This window comes from Poecilia formosa, unplaced genomic scaffold (assembly GCF_000485575.1).
Source record: "Poecilia formosa unplaced genomic scaffold, Poecilia_formosa-5.1.2 Scaffold202, whole genome shotgun sequence".
Taxonomy (NCBI): Eukaryota; Metazoa; Chordata; class Actinopteri; order Cyprinodontiformes; family Poeciliidae; genus Poecilia; species Poecilia formosa.
Window position 1 is genome coordinate 107,447 of NW_006800141.1, and position 14,530 is coordinate 121,976.

General features: G+C 38.7%; 1 protein-coding gene across 1 annotated transcript in view; it reads right to left on the minus strand.

Annotated features, from left to right (window-relative positions):
* The window catches only part of LOC103148279 (ephrin type-B receptor 1-like), a gene marked incomplete at its 3' end in the record, with an annotated part of 80,776 nt that extends 79,403 nt beyond the window's left edge, over positions 1-1,373 (minus strand). The window contains exon 1 of the mRNA XM_007566967.2: positions 1,064-1,373. Within this exon, the coding sequence (XP_007567029.2) occupies positions 1,064-1,124 (61 nt within the window). The remainder of the gene's footprint in view (positions 1-1,063) is intronic.
* Positions 1,374-14,530: the final 13,157 nt, after the last annotated feature.

A 14,530-nucleotide genomic window follows, 5' to 3' on the forward strand; every position in this document is an offset into this window, starting at 1 on the left:
TTTGGTCCCCTGCCTTGGTATCTGTAGCTATGTGTTAAAATGCGATGAGCAAAAACAAGAAAGCTGAAGCCAAAATTACAGAGCACATCCCAGAGCTGGGGAGGATCCAGGAGCAAACTAGTGAATGATTAAAGAGAAAACCTGTGTGTGAGGAAACTAATTCTGATCTAACTCATTTATAAGGAAGGTGGATATAAACAGAAGCTAGTGTGTTCCTGTCCATGTTTGACAAGGGAGGAAACAACATGAAGGAAAAGAGTTCCACAGCCACGATGGGAGGGAGCTGGTTTCATCCACCCAACAGATATCCTTGCTGAGGCCACACAGCCCAGAGTCCTGTCCCATGAGGTAAGACAGAGGAAATGAAAAACATGTTTGACTGAGGAGATGCTGGCTACTGTACAACTGAAGAAGAAGAAGCTGCAAAAATGAGTGTCTCAGAGTAGGAAGAAAACAAAGATGCAAACAAGGAAAAGAACATTTTTTTGCACATGTTTTCCCATTAGAACTATATTCAGACTCCACGGGAGCTTGTCTCAGCATCTGTATATTCAAGAAAATTACACACGGGGGATTTACTTAATAATATATTATCAGTTTTCTTTATGAGAAAACGTGTAAGGAACCATAGAGTTCCTCGTGTCTTTTGTGCCACTCTGAGGGAAAAAAAAAGAGAAAAAAGTAATTGCTCTTTGGATAATATGCGAAAGCACAAAAACAGAGACATCACAGCTATGTGGCACTTACTACGCTTACCGTGACAATTAAGCCTATATAGTTAAAATGACGCAAACTTATGTAGTCACATAAACAAGTATCAGCGGCGTTCAGCGCTGCGGGAAGATGCTGTTCCCGACATAAAGAGAGAAGAACCAAAGCAATCCGCTGCGACCCACGTGTATGACATCCCTGAACGCCGGGGAGATGCAGGCGTCGCCCAGCAGAAGGACCAGGACGACCCCGCTTCCCCCCACCCCCACCCCCCCTCCAAAGACCATCACAACGCGCCCTGTTTAAAAGCAGCGTTTTCCACATTAATATAAATCCCGACTTGATTATTTACCTTCCATCGCAGAGGACGTGATGACCAGGACGGATAAAAGCGCAAGCAAATCCACTGACATGGCAGAAGGGTTAGTCTCCACAAACCTGTGTCCCCTCCAAAAAAAATAATCAAGACGCACGGCGCGCGTCAAGAAAAGAAATCCTTCGCTTTGTCAGAGCGGTACTCCAGCAGACAGCCTCTGTTGTGAGTCACATTTCAAGCCGTAGTAAACAATGTGTGACAATCAGCGCAAGGGGAGAAGCGGAGTATAGGGGCCGAGGGGGGCGGGGGGGTGGTGCGAGGAGATCGGGAGGCGGGGAGGGAGGGGAGGATAGGTTGTTGGGGGGGTCCGAGGAGTGGCTATAGGGGGGGAGACCCGATGTTGCATGCTCACGGACTCATTAGAGCGCCAGAACCAATCAACGACTGGAAGCTGAAACTCACTAACCAATGGCCAAGCCGCCGCTCCGCCTACTTTGCATTGTCAAAACACAAAACTTTTCCTTGACCTATTTGAATCGGCCCTCCCCGATGCACTGCAGGGACATGACGCCCCCACTTGGTGGACAGGTGTTACTCCATCTCATGTTAAATCGGCTATTGGGTGGTTTTTCAGTCAGCCACTTGAAAGTAACTCAGAATAAAATGCTAAGCACCTTATCACCTTAAGTATTTCATATAGATGCCTGCTTAAGATCCTTCACTGCAAATGCTACTCTTATTTCAAATTTGTATATTATCTTACTCTTGACAAATCCCTAATCTGGGAAATTAATCTCTCTTATAAAATGACTTATTCTTTTAACTTCCTCATAGTTCACACAAGTGCAGATCTATTTGCATCTCTAATAGCTCTGACAAATTCAGCTTCACCTCCTAATGCTATTTAACAGGCATTGCACATCAGTCCCATCCTCTCACCATAGACCTCTTACCCCCTTTTTTGTGTGTGCGTGTGTTGCAACAGATGGTCCGCACAATGGGTCTTTCCCTGCAGGGACACAGAGGACCAGACTCTGCCTCGACAGAGGAAAAGGCAGTTCCCGCCCTGTAGCCCAGAATCATACACCTGTCTTGAGCTAGAAATGTCCCCTCAAGTCCCCAGAGCTGAAGAACTGGAATGGAGTTGTTAATCTTCAGCCTGAATAGGCCTGATTTTACTTCAGGCTACTAATACTTCAATGCTGTCTCTTTGCAGCACACTGGCCTAGATAATTTTCACCTGTTTTATTTTTTTTTTATTTTTTTTTTACGAGCTTAATGAATGGGATAGAACTTTATATTTTGGGTCCATCTTATAAAATTATTAATGCCTGGCCATGTAGCCATTATATAAAAACATGTAATTTTTTTTTTTCTCTAAGATCTGCAGTCAAGATCTGGACTTTGACTTTGACATTAGTAACCTTTAGAGTAGATTAATCTTTGATTGAAACCATTTCATTATAAATCTGTTTTAATGTTATCCTTTGAGTTCAACCAACACCTTAGTCTCAAGACCTTTACTCAAAAAGACTTTCTTCCAGGATTGCCCTACCTGATCAACTTTATCTGTCCGTGTTAAGGGAAACCATTTTCACAGATGATGTTCCTGCCATTGTGTTTCACAAGAGAGTTGGTTCATTGAGTGATGAGTTATATTTTATTCTTCTTCCTCTCAAAGTGTTTTGGATAGTGATCAAACAATTTTATTTGGTGTCATCTGAATTTTTTTTTCAGACATTATATCCTCCACCTGTCTTCTGGCAAACTACAAATGGGACTCTGTATGTTTTTTTTTTCCAACCGTGGCTTTCTTCCGGTGTCTGTCCTATGCATCTCTGCGGCTCATCCAGAGATACAACAGGCACAGATAGAGACTGCTTAGGTGGACAGCCTAAACTGCACCTGACTTTTTCCGCTTTCAGATTATGGGTTTAATACTATGATATGTTCAAAGTTTGGAATGTTACTTTTACAACATAGCCTTGCTTTACACTTCTCTGCAGCTTTAAGCAAAAATACATAAAAGTTTGTAGTTGCAATGTGACAGAGCTTTAATACTTTCGCAAGACACTGTATTTCACATTTAAGGTCTGAAGAATCTAATGATAAAATCATCACCTCATTACAAAATGCTAAAGCTAAAACCTGAAACACTATTTACTTTTTAAGCCAATCCAGAAGTGGTTTTTATTATTTATAACATAAATAATGCAAGCATCTCAGAGCACATCAAGGCTAACGCATGCTTCAAGCATAGTTGGAAAATAATAAATGAGTGTTAATTAAAAGTCTTGTAAGTCCTCAGTCCTCTAAAACATGCCCCAGCTAACAGGAGCCAAGGGCTTTTCTAAGGATCTGTCAATCACACTCTATATTACAATGCAGATGCCAGCCATAGAGAAAGAACTGATGAAGATTGAATTTAAGCTTTTTGTTGAGAAAAACAAGGTAATGATGAGATGTGGAAGACCATAGAAACTTTATTGAAAACATTTTTTTTCTTTTTACAGGGCATCAAGAGATCCTAATTAAGACATCCAGGTTTGCTTTAATGTTATTCTGCAGTGATGTGCTCTGGTGCCATCGCTGAAAAGATGTTTAGAAAGCAAAGGTTGGAGGCAAAAACCGTCTCAAGATTAAAAACACTAAAATCTGTATAAGACCTCTGCAAAGGAACATATGACATATTCAGAAAAAAAAAAAGTCTTCTGAACTATTCAAGTTGCCACAATTTTAATTGAGGAATTGAAGGGTTGCATAAAAAGAAGGCCAACTCAAAACGCAGGGGTTGACTGATAATACAGTGCAATGTTTTGTAGAGGATTATAATTATTTATAAAGGAATAAACACAACTTATTTAACAAAATACCAAAAACTTTTGCAAGCAAAAATCTTCCCTTCCCTTGTCATGTACAAACAAATTTAAAAAATGCCTTCTAAGTAAGGAAAATGTTTGAAAAACACAACATATCAATGACCAATGATAATCTCTTTAATAAATCACTTGAGAATTTTATTTCTCTACTCCCGTCACAAATGTGTCACTTCATTTTGGATGAAAAGGGGGAAACAAACTTTAGAGATCAAAATCTGAAACCCAATGTGCAACGATTAAACGTGTTCACTCGCTGTGCCAAATTTTATTTCAATGTGCCAAAAATTTTTGCAATAGTCTATTTTAAATTTTGATGTTTTAAATTTGTATTATTGAAGAGTAGAAATTATCACAGAAACCTTAAGAAAACCGTTGGAAATGAGTCTGTTTGGGAAATTATGAGTTTGTTTATTACGAATATAAATATTTGTACAGTTAATTTCAACCACCTTTTTTTTAGCATTTTCTTTTTTACGTGTGTCCCTATGTGATTCAACTCATAACCTTACAATGATAGAAATCAAATCTGGTGTATATGAAAGATGACTCCCACATAATAAATGGTTGTTCCAGTTGTGGCAAACTGATGAACTAGGGCAGACACAGGGCTTCAGGAGCACCAGGCGGCAGTTGCTAACCTGGGAAAGCAGTTGATGGGAACATTTGTCATTTTTAATGGTGTGGTGAGGAGTGGCACAAAAGTGAGGCATAGCATGGCACAGCACAGCATGGCCCCTGGTGCTGCTGGCTGCTTCGTTGGCCTCTTACAGCCTAGCAGTCTTATTTTTCACCCACCGGCCTCCACAGGCCATCTCCACATAGGCCTGTTGAGGAAGACTGTCCCTATTTGCTGTCCCCACCCAGGGGAAAAGAAAGGAAGGAAGGAAGAGCAGAGGGGAGCATGAAACAATAGTGCTTCTGCCGTGACACATCCTCCATTACAATGCACACAGACAAACAACCGCATGATAGCACACCCATTTGCAGTCGTTCACCTACACAGCCATTGGAAAATGATCCAAACAAAGCCTCAGAAGCACTTTCCTACTTCAGCTCAAGAGACTCCACCTAATACCAACACTGAGCCCAAACACAACGCAGAGAGCCTCTTGTTCTTACTCTGGCCTAATTTCCCGTCTGTGTAGTTAAGCACTGCGAGAGCAACATCCCCCTTTCTATTTTCATTCCTCTCTTGCAGAACCAAATTCACAGCATGATCAACTGGTGGCCTCACCAGCTTGAGCTATGGATGAGTTGAGTATGATTAAATGTGTTTTATGCACTATAGTGACACTAAATTCATTGGACCCCTGTAAATACCTAACCAATGTCTCTTTGACTGATATACCTCAACCTTCACATTTTTGTTCTGTCTTGTTTCAAATTTGAATTCTGGGGCCACGGTGGCTTATTACCTACATAAAATAACGATAATAATAGTAATAAAAATAACCCATAATATTTGTGTGAAGACAAAAAAAGTTTAGTTGGTGACAAGTCATTTAGAGTGCTGGCAAAATAATTTGTCATAGCCTTTGTTCACATTTCAGCCACTAGCTACAACACATTTTATTTGGATTTTATGTCTCAGATCAACATAAAATAGTACATAATTGTGAATTAAAAGTGAATTGACACATGATTAAAAAATCTATAGAGCCCTTTTTATTATAATGACAATTGCAAACAAATCTTTGGGGGGCATGTATCTACAAGATCTGGACTTTTTTTCTTCTTCTTTATACATCCTACAAGCTCCAAACAAATCAGAAGATCTATGAATAGCTATTTTCGAGTCGCACAACTTTTTAATTGAATTTAGCTCTGATCTTTGAATTAGCCACTTTTATGGATTAATGTAATTTCATCCAAACCTATGTATTCTAGTGTTAGCTGTGTGTTTCGAGTTATTGTGTACCTACGCCTGTCTTTTTCAGCCTCTAACAGGTTTTCGCCCAAGATTACTTTGTACTTTTCTCTATGCATCATCCCATCAATTCAAGTAGCTGTTTGCCTTTCCTACCAAAACAAACCATCCCCACAGCATAATGCTCCCACCACCATGTATAACTGTGGGGATGATGGTGTGATCAGGCTGAAGTGCAGTGTTAGTTTTCTTCAAACAATGGTTAGCTGCTGTGTTTCTTGGTCTTCATGATCTTTATGTTTGCTAATCAATGTTTCTCTGACCCCTCTTACAGAAAAGCTGCTTTTACATTGTAATTAAATTACACATAGTTATGTACTACTTTGTGTTAGCCAGTCAAATAAAATTCTGTTTAAAGGCACTCACAATTGTGGTTGTAACACAAGACAGTGTGAAATGTTTTTCTGGGGTAGAAGTATATATGGATATTTTTTTTTTCAACAAAGCAGATTGAGAAGGGCAGAAACAAACCTTTTATTCATACATTCATAACTTAAAAATGTAGCCTGTGATGATTATGAATGCAGAGAGGGAATACCTTGACCAGCATGAGCAGGGATTTAGGCAACAGCGTAGAATGGTACCACTTCACACCCTCATCATATAGACTACCTATCGGGTCAAGCTCTGGCTACATCCAACTTCAGTGGTTTGGACGTAGCCAATTGAATATTTGAGTGCATAGTCTGTGCAGAATATAGACACAGACTGAATACACATTGGAAGGTTGTTGTCCAAACGAAAGGTCAAGGCTCTTCAGTGAGTCCCAAACATATAGTCTGACTTTTTGGGTCACAGCTCAAAAGACATGTTGGAAAGTAGATTCATCACAGGGGGACAGGGAAGGCTGGTCAGGTTGTTTAACATGCATTTTACAAGACGGGCATGGCAAAGGCCATGGCTCTTTGGGGTTACGTAGAAATAAAAGCAAAAAGTTTTAATGCAGCGGACCAATAATATGCATAGAATGTTCATACCTGCTTGCCACTTACAGCCAGACCTCTGAATAAAAAAAATAAAAAAAAGAAGAAGAAAGAAACAGGTCAGTGGTTTGCTTCTGAATGGCCACGGAAGAAACAAGATGCCATTTCTGAACCTTAAGAGTAGAATGACAGTGGGTCAGACAGGGGGGACTTCGCAGGAGCTAAATAAAGCTCTTTCATTAATCTGCCTCTCATGTCAGAACTGATGGGACCTGCACCTTGCCATCAGCACATAGTCACTTCAGTAACATTTACTGCACTTCTCTGAGACAGAGCTAAACACAGAAAGACTCAAAACACATAAAAGCAGCAGCAGAAAATGGGCCAAAACGCCTTCATGTGTACACAAGGAGAGGGCATGTTTCTGTGGGGTTAGACTGAAGGACACACGAAGTATTACACTTCATTTGCTCATGCGGAGACATGCCACGGCAGTCTTAATTGCCATGAATCAGTTTGACGGATTAGAGAGTTTTTGTACACATTCTCACTATTTGAGATCAATTTGTTTTGTTACCATTAATCTAAGCCACATAATAAAGAGATTTTGCTCAGCATGAAAAGAGTAGGAGTACCATGATGATCATTCAGTTTTTGTGTGCATAAGAGAGAGAGAGAGACAGAGAGAGAGAGAGAGAGAGAGAAAAAAAAAAAACTCATTGTGGGATTATGAGTTCATGCAAGCTGAAGAGGCTATCTCCCTAGTTGTGTGGGAGCAAATACACATATGAGCAAGATCAAATGTGCATGTGTGGAGTGGCTCATTCTGCACAGAGCGAACCTTTGGTGACTCCATTATCAGTTTGCAAACTATTTTGTAAAGATTGCAAATTCAGAGGATAACTCTGGACACCCACAAAACAGCACAAGGACATCCTTCAAAACATTTCACAAAGCCCACGACAAGCCATTAATTGTTTTTCTTTTCTGATGACCATAAGCTTGCATTCATTTGCACATGATTAGGAATCTAATCATAGATAAGGTTAATAGAGTTCTATTGGATATTTTTTTTCTAACGGCATTTAAGAAAACCTTCCATTAACCATGTTTTCTCCTGCTTCTGTTGTGTTGTGCATTTATCAATTTATTCAAAAACTTTCTTTAGAGTAGTTGGCTTGACAAAAATAACTTTAAATTATTTCTTTTAAGTGTGAAAGAAGTTGTCATGGAGTTGTCAACCAATAGGGCATCACAGGGATTTCTCACTACAAAAGTACCATTTAGAAAATGTGCGTTTTAATGAGGAAAAGCAAACTAGACTGGCAGCTCATCACTTTGTGTCAGCTTCCAATGCCAGACCATCCCATATGGTTTTGTTGTGTTGTTTGTCTCCTAGGGACACTATTAAAATGCAGCCCCCTGTCTCCTCTGACCTGTCTTTTTCTCTTCTCTCTGGCCTGTGACAGATAGCTGAGTGCAATCTATCAACTTCAGTCTGCCACAGTCAGGGCCGGAGCTTTGTAAAGCGGCGTATGGACAGAACGTGCACACAAGAGTGCTCACCTCTTAGACTGTCACACTAAATGGGATAAACATCTGGTGGAGGAGGGAAAGAAAAAAAAAGAAGAAGGTGGAATCAATCTGCCCTCTGTCCGCCATACACTGATCCCCTGTCACAGGTTGACCTCTGCAACAAATGAAACTCCAGTGCTGCATTTGAATACAAAAACTGCAGTGCTTGACTCTGGTTTAACACAGTGGATGAGGGGAATGGACTCCTCGTAATGCTCGGCTGTGACTTAATGCTCAATTCTAAGTCTCTAAACAAGTAGTGCAAAAGAATGCATGTGTGTATATATTCAATTAATTAGAATATGGATCCCACTGTGGCAAGGTATTCAAAAACTGTTTCTGTTGGTCTGATGTTATATTTTAAGCTTATGTGAGATCTGGTAAGATCTTGTAGGTTAGCTGAAATGCTAACCTACATGGAATAGACTATTAAGTCTTTATGACTTCATATAGTCTATGTCTCCATAGACATAGTTCAGTGTTACAAAATATTGCTATTAGGTTTTTGGTTTGTTACTTTACAAACAGAGCAATACAGACTGTAAGAAGTTCTTGAAACTACCATTTATCTTAGCTTGAACAAAACTCAGTCAAAAAACTCCAACCCATATAAGGTCAACTATAATTTGGCAGACGTTGTATTTTTTACGGTTTTACATTTTCTGCCAATAATTAGCAGGCACATGGTGCTTTATTTGCCTGTTCTCCTTATCGGCATTGTGGATATTCAGTAACTGTTAGGACTCCAGATTGGATCTAAAATTCCTACTAATACAACCCATTTACTTTAGAAACAGCACAGAATATAGATTTTTTTTATTTATTTTGTGCCTGCTGCTGTACTGTGACTTGTGAACTTGTTTATTTCATCTTCAGGGACTCTAAATTGAGGCTCTGTTTGTTTCACTTTGAGATTTTCTATATCTGCTCTGCCAACATATTGTCACATTACTTGATTTCATTTTTATGTGTACGTTGTTGCAGCCATGTTTTTCCTACTCAGCCAGTTTGTAAATTTGTCCTGCATAAATCTTAAATCCTCTACAAGTCATGGTTAAGCTTTAAGGGTACTCCCAAGCAAGCACAGAAACATGCACTTACACGAGTTTGGTGGTGCAACTTATGCAAAGTAAATCAGAGTAGGACAAAAGGATTTAAAAAGATACAAAAGCCATCAATAAATGTCATACCAGTAGCACCCCAAGCTTTTAGTTTGGGCAGCTGAAATTTTGTTATTGTTTGCTGTGAGCCAAAAATGCCTTGGATATTTATTATTTGGATAATGACCTCATTTAGCACATACACACACCTACACGGCAGTCATGCAGTCAACTATTCAATATTAAACAAACAATAGACTTAACACACTGACCTTTTCATATTAACCCTGACCTTTGAAAGCAATCTTTTCTCCCAGCATGCAACGTCAAATCAATAATAGTTGCTGCCAGGTGATGCTTGGAGCGTAATCGGCGTGCAGTAAGCTTAGAGACAGGGAACGCTCTTCTATATATAAGCTGTATAAGTCCATGTCTAATCCTAAATGTCAAAACTGTGTGCTGCATAAAAATACATACATAAGCTAAAATAGCAAAAAAAAAAAAAAAAAAGACAAAGAACCCCAAAACAATATTACATATTTTGCATTAATCCTCCATTTATTCCTGTATGTTTTCTTTTCCATTTCCCCCTCTCAAATTCAGCTATGACTCTTCCTGCATGAAAGTAGGCCACTCAGCCAACACTGTTCGATTTCCTTATCCAATCAGGAGCAGATCCCATTACCACAGTTTTAGTCAATGACTTCATTTAGATAAAGCTTCCTCAGGTTTTTGGCTCAACAAGGCCTTGATAGATGCCCTGTCAAATTTTGTACATTGTGTGTGTGTGTGTGGGTGTGTGTGTGTGTGTGTGTTTTAACATTTCACACCTTGCGAGGCCAATTTTTCCAACAAATACTACATTGAGAGGACACACTGCTCCTTATGGGGCCCAAAGCCCATGCCTCATAGGAAGAAGTGTGTTTTTTTGGTCAGGAGCTAGATGTGAGACTAAGGTGTTCAGTCTAGGATTAGGGATAGGAATGAACTGGTAAGGGTTAGGTTTAGGGTAAGTAATCAGATTGGTAGATTTGCTTGCAGAGTTTTGTTCATTTGTTTTCATGTTAAGTAAAAGTAACATTTCATTAACAATAGTGATGTCAATTGATTAACATTTTATAACCACATTATCCACACTCTGGTGCTCTCATTAATCTTGATTAATCGCTATGCCTTCCTTAGAAAGCTTGGAATATAAATATGCACACAGCTGTGGAAGCTCAACCAATTAAAATGCAAGCAATTCTCAGATTTGTTTTGTTTTGTTTTGTTTTTTTTGTAGCAGAAAGCAGGTAATGTAGTCCAACATTACTCAACAACAACTATACCTGCACTACTAAACATGCTTACAAGTAATAGCAAACATTATTCAGGGGACAGAAATAAGACATAGTTTGTTTTCTTGTTCTTGTGTGTATCCCCCTTTCTGATGCCACCCTGGGCAACTGCCCACATACCCTGTGTCAAAAACTGCCACTGTATGCCATCCATCCATTTCCTTACGCTTATCTGGGGTCATGCCATCGGGATAGCAGCCAAGGTAGAGAGGCCCAGACTTTCCTCTCTCCGGCCACTTGGGCAAGATCCTCTGGGGAAATCCCAAGGCGTCTCCAGGCCAGCTGGGAAAAACATAATCCCTCTAGCATGTCTTACGTCTTCCTCTTGGCGCCTAGGAGGCATCCTGTCAAAACGTCCACTGCATCGTTTTCTAAAAATATTTTATTATCAACTTGAGAGTCTCAGTTTTCTAGGTTTTTATAGTCAGGAAGGCTTAAGGGAAGTAATTTAGTTTTAAACGTTTCTTTAGAAATGTCCCTCTCCATTCATTTCCTACGGAACTTGGGCGATGAGGAAACAGTCGTTGTCCTCATCCAGCTGAGTGACCACCGTTATTCCTGCATGAAAAATTTAGAGCTACTACACATGTATGTGAACACGCAAGCAGAATACAATAAGAGTAAACATTTTCAACTTTTCTTGTGGTTTGATAAATCTGTGTTATGTAATAGTAACGCATTAAAATGTTCAGATTAATCGCATGTGATAAGGCGTTAATGCTGACAGCCCTAATTAAAATATTACACGAAAGTAAGCATTTTTGCTTTCGTACATTTGAAACATTTAGTAATTATAAGGCTCCTCATAAATGGAAGCACTGAACGAAAACGGATGTCACGCAAAACATTAATATTTCCCAGGTTAAGCTATAAGAAATTTGGGTGCCAAAAGAGCTGGCTCTCCTTTGGAAGCTAAGACACAAGAGCCGGCTTTCTGAAAAGAGCTGAACTTCCCATCACTATTGACCACCACCAGCAGGCAAGGCGGGTCAAGTGTCTGGCCCAAGGACACAACAACAGAGTCGGGAGCGGGAATCAAAACCTCAACCCACCAATTGCGGGACAAACTCCTACCACGCTTGCTACAATTGTCCCTATGTTTAACGTCCCTTAGACACTTGTATCTTGACCACACCTTTTTTGTACAATTCTGGTTTAGTTTTGTCACAATACTTGATCATCCTTTCATTCAAATGGTAGAGTTTATTTTAATTAGTTTCCTGCCGCACACCCAGTGTTTAAGCCTAGTCTATACATTTCAATAAGGCTGATTTTAGGGTTTTGAAGCAAATCAGTTCAATTCCAAAACCAGTTTTTAATTTATGTTTAGTGTCATTTTCCCATGTGTCCACGTTACAAGCCACCAGGACACCCAGCAAAAGCAGAACAATACAGTGAAATCCTGGAGGACAGGAGAGAATTTTGAATTTGGAGGATATTTATTTTACAGCAAGACAATGATCGCTTGCATACACCTTAAAGCTACATATAAATTGTTTAAAGACTACAAGGTGGATGGCCTGGAGTGGTTGATTAGTCAAAGCCAGACCTCAATCTTAATTTTTTGGCAGGACTTGAAAAGGGCAGTTCATAGCCGATTCCCACACAACCTGACAGAGCTTGAGCAGTTTTGCTAGGAAGAGTGAAGTAAAAGGTTGTAGATACACAATTCTGATTTGAAGTGGGTGAATATTTATGCAGTCACTTCATGTAAGATAATTGTCATTATGTTGTAGAAATCTGTTTTTACCTTGACATGACGCATGTTTTTTGTAATCTTTTTTGTCCGGAGATTGCACATTTTATTGATCACTATTTCCTTGTAAATGTAATTAAAAGGTTAAAACGTCCAAGGGGCTGAAAATATTTATTTTAATTTATTGACACTGTAAAAACTAATCCAAAACCTAAATATAGTATTTTATTCATGATGATTGATGATGAATGTGTGAAAACTTGTCAGAACTGTATATAAAATATATGAATGATTTTTTTCCCCCAATACATATAAGAAAATAACAGTGGATAATACTTAATAAGACTTCAAACAAAAAGTTTTGCCTTACTTTTCTTGTAGCCATGTCTGATTGTCCCATGAGGGTAGACTCAGTTTATTTCTCCTTTTTCTGTAATTGGTTGCGTTGTTTTTGTTTGGGCTACTTCCCAGGTCAGACCTGCTTCAGGCACTTAAAAGACTTAATCTTTTAAGTCTTTTAAAGGTTTTATCCAAGAAAGTTGGATAAAACCAACTTTCTTGGTTTTATCCAAGAAAGTTGGATAAAACCAACTTTCTTGGTTTTATCCATGTGTGACAATATCACTGCTGTGTTATATTTGTTGCGACAGCTGGGCTTGCATTGGTTCGTAACTTAGCTGCCTACACTTCGCCTGGGTTTCTATTTGGATAAGGACAAACTATATGTGAATTTTTCAGAGGACATCATCCAAAAAAATGTAAACTGAAAATGTATAGTTGTTTAAAAATGCAAACTTCTGTATGATAATTGTGTAATGCTTCTCTATAATAGATAATAGGAGGGCGTCACTGCAACTCAGGTAGCTCAAGGATTTAAGATAGTAACAGCGACTATCAGGATAGCAGATATTTAATTCCCATTGACTGAAATGTCAACTGCATTTTTGAAGAGTCATTAAGAACTGTTACAAGTCTGGGGAGAATTTTGTTAATAAAACATTGTTAAATATGTCTATGTATCTTTTGTTTCCTTTTGATAGATAAGAGAATGACTGTCAGTAAAACAGGGACATATCCCAGAACTTATCCTGTAGTCTGACGTTACTCTTACTGCAGTACTGAGCCTTATGATGACGCCACAGTGCCACCTGGTTACCAAGACTTGATACTGCAGTGTGATGAGAGAATGCAGGCTATTGGCTGGATAAAGGTGATAAATAATTTTGGTCTTAAAAAAAAATAAAAAAATATTAGATTTTCAGACAGAAAAAAAAGAATCTATCAACATAGAAAATACTTTATAGAAAGTTTTGAATGTCATATTTTTATTAAGAACATTTATAATCTACAGGGTGGGCCATAAGTTTCCATACATAGGAGAATGTAAGATGTGTATTTTATATTTAAGATACCCAAGAAGATGTGTTAGACAAAAGAGCAAAGAATTTAAATTATACTGATGGCTGGATCGGGAAGCAGTCACATGGTTGCACAAAACTTTAACAGAAAACATGGAACAAGCATCACACACACACACACACACACCTACACACACACACCTACACACACACACAACTCTGTGGCAAAACTTATTTGCAAGTTTCAGAAAACTGGAAATGTTAGAGATCAACCACAAAGTGGTCCAAGACGTGCAGCGATTACAAATAGTCCTACAAAAATAAAAACAGTTGTTAAAATGTTTATTTCTTCCTATGTATGCAAACTTATGGCCCACCCTGTAGATTCTACATTCATAAAAGAAATATATAACTTTTAGTGAACACATTTGCTCAATTTATGTTTAAATTATAAGTGGTCAATTCCCAAACAAGTGGGAAAATGCTCTCGCATTATCCATTCTTAAAAACTACAAGACACCCTTTATTTATAGACTTGTTCATAAGGCTGAAGTTGTAATTTTACTCAGGTAAGGGTATCATTACAGTATATTCTTACTCCAGTAATGTAACAAACTGTTATAAAAAATACTCGAGTAAAAAAAAAAAGTATATGGTAAAAAGACTACCATTGAGCAACCCACCATAATATCAGATTTAATATTTTTA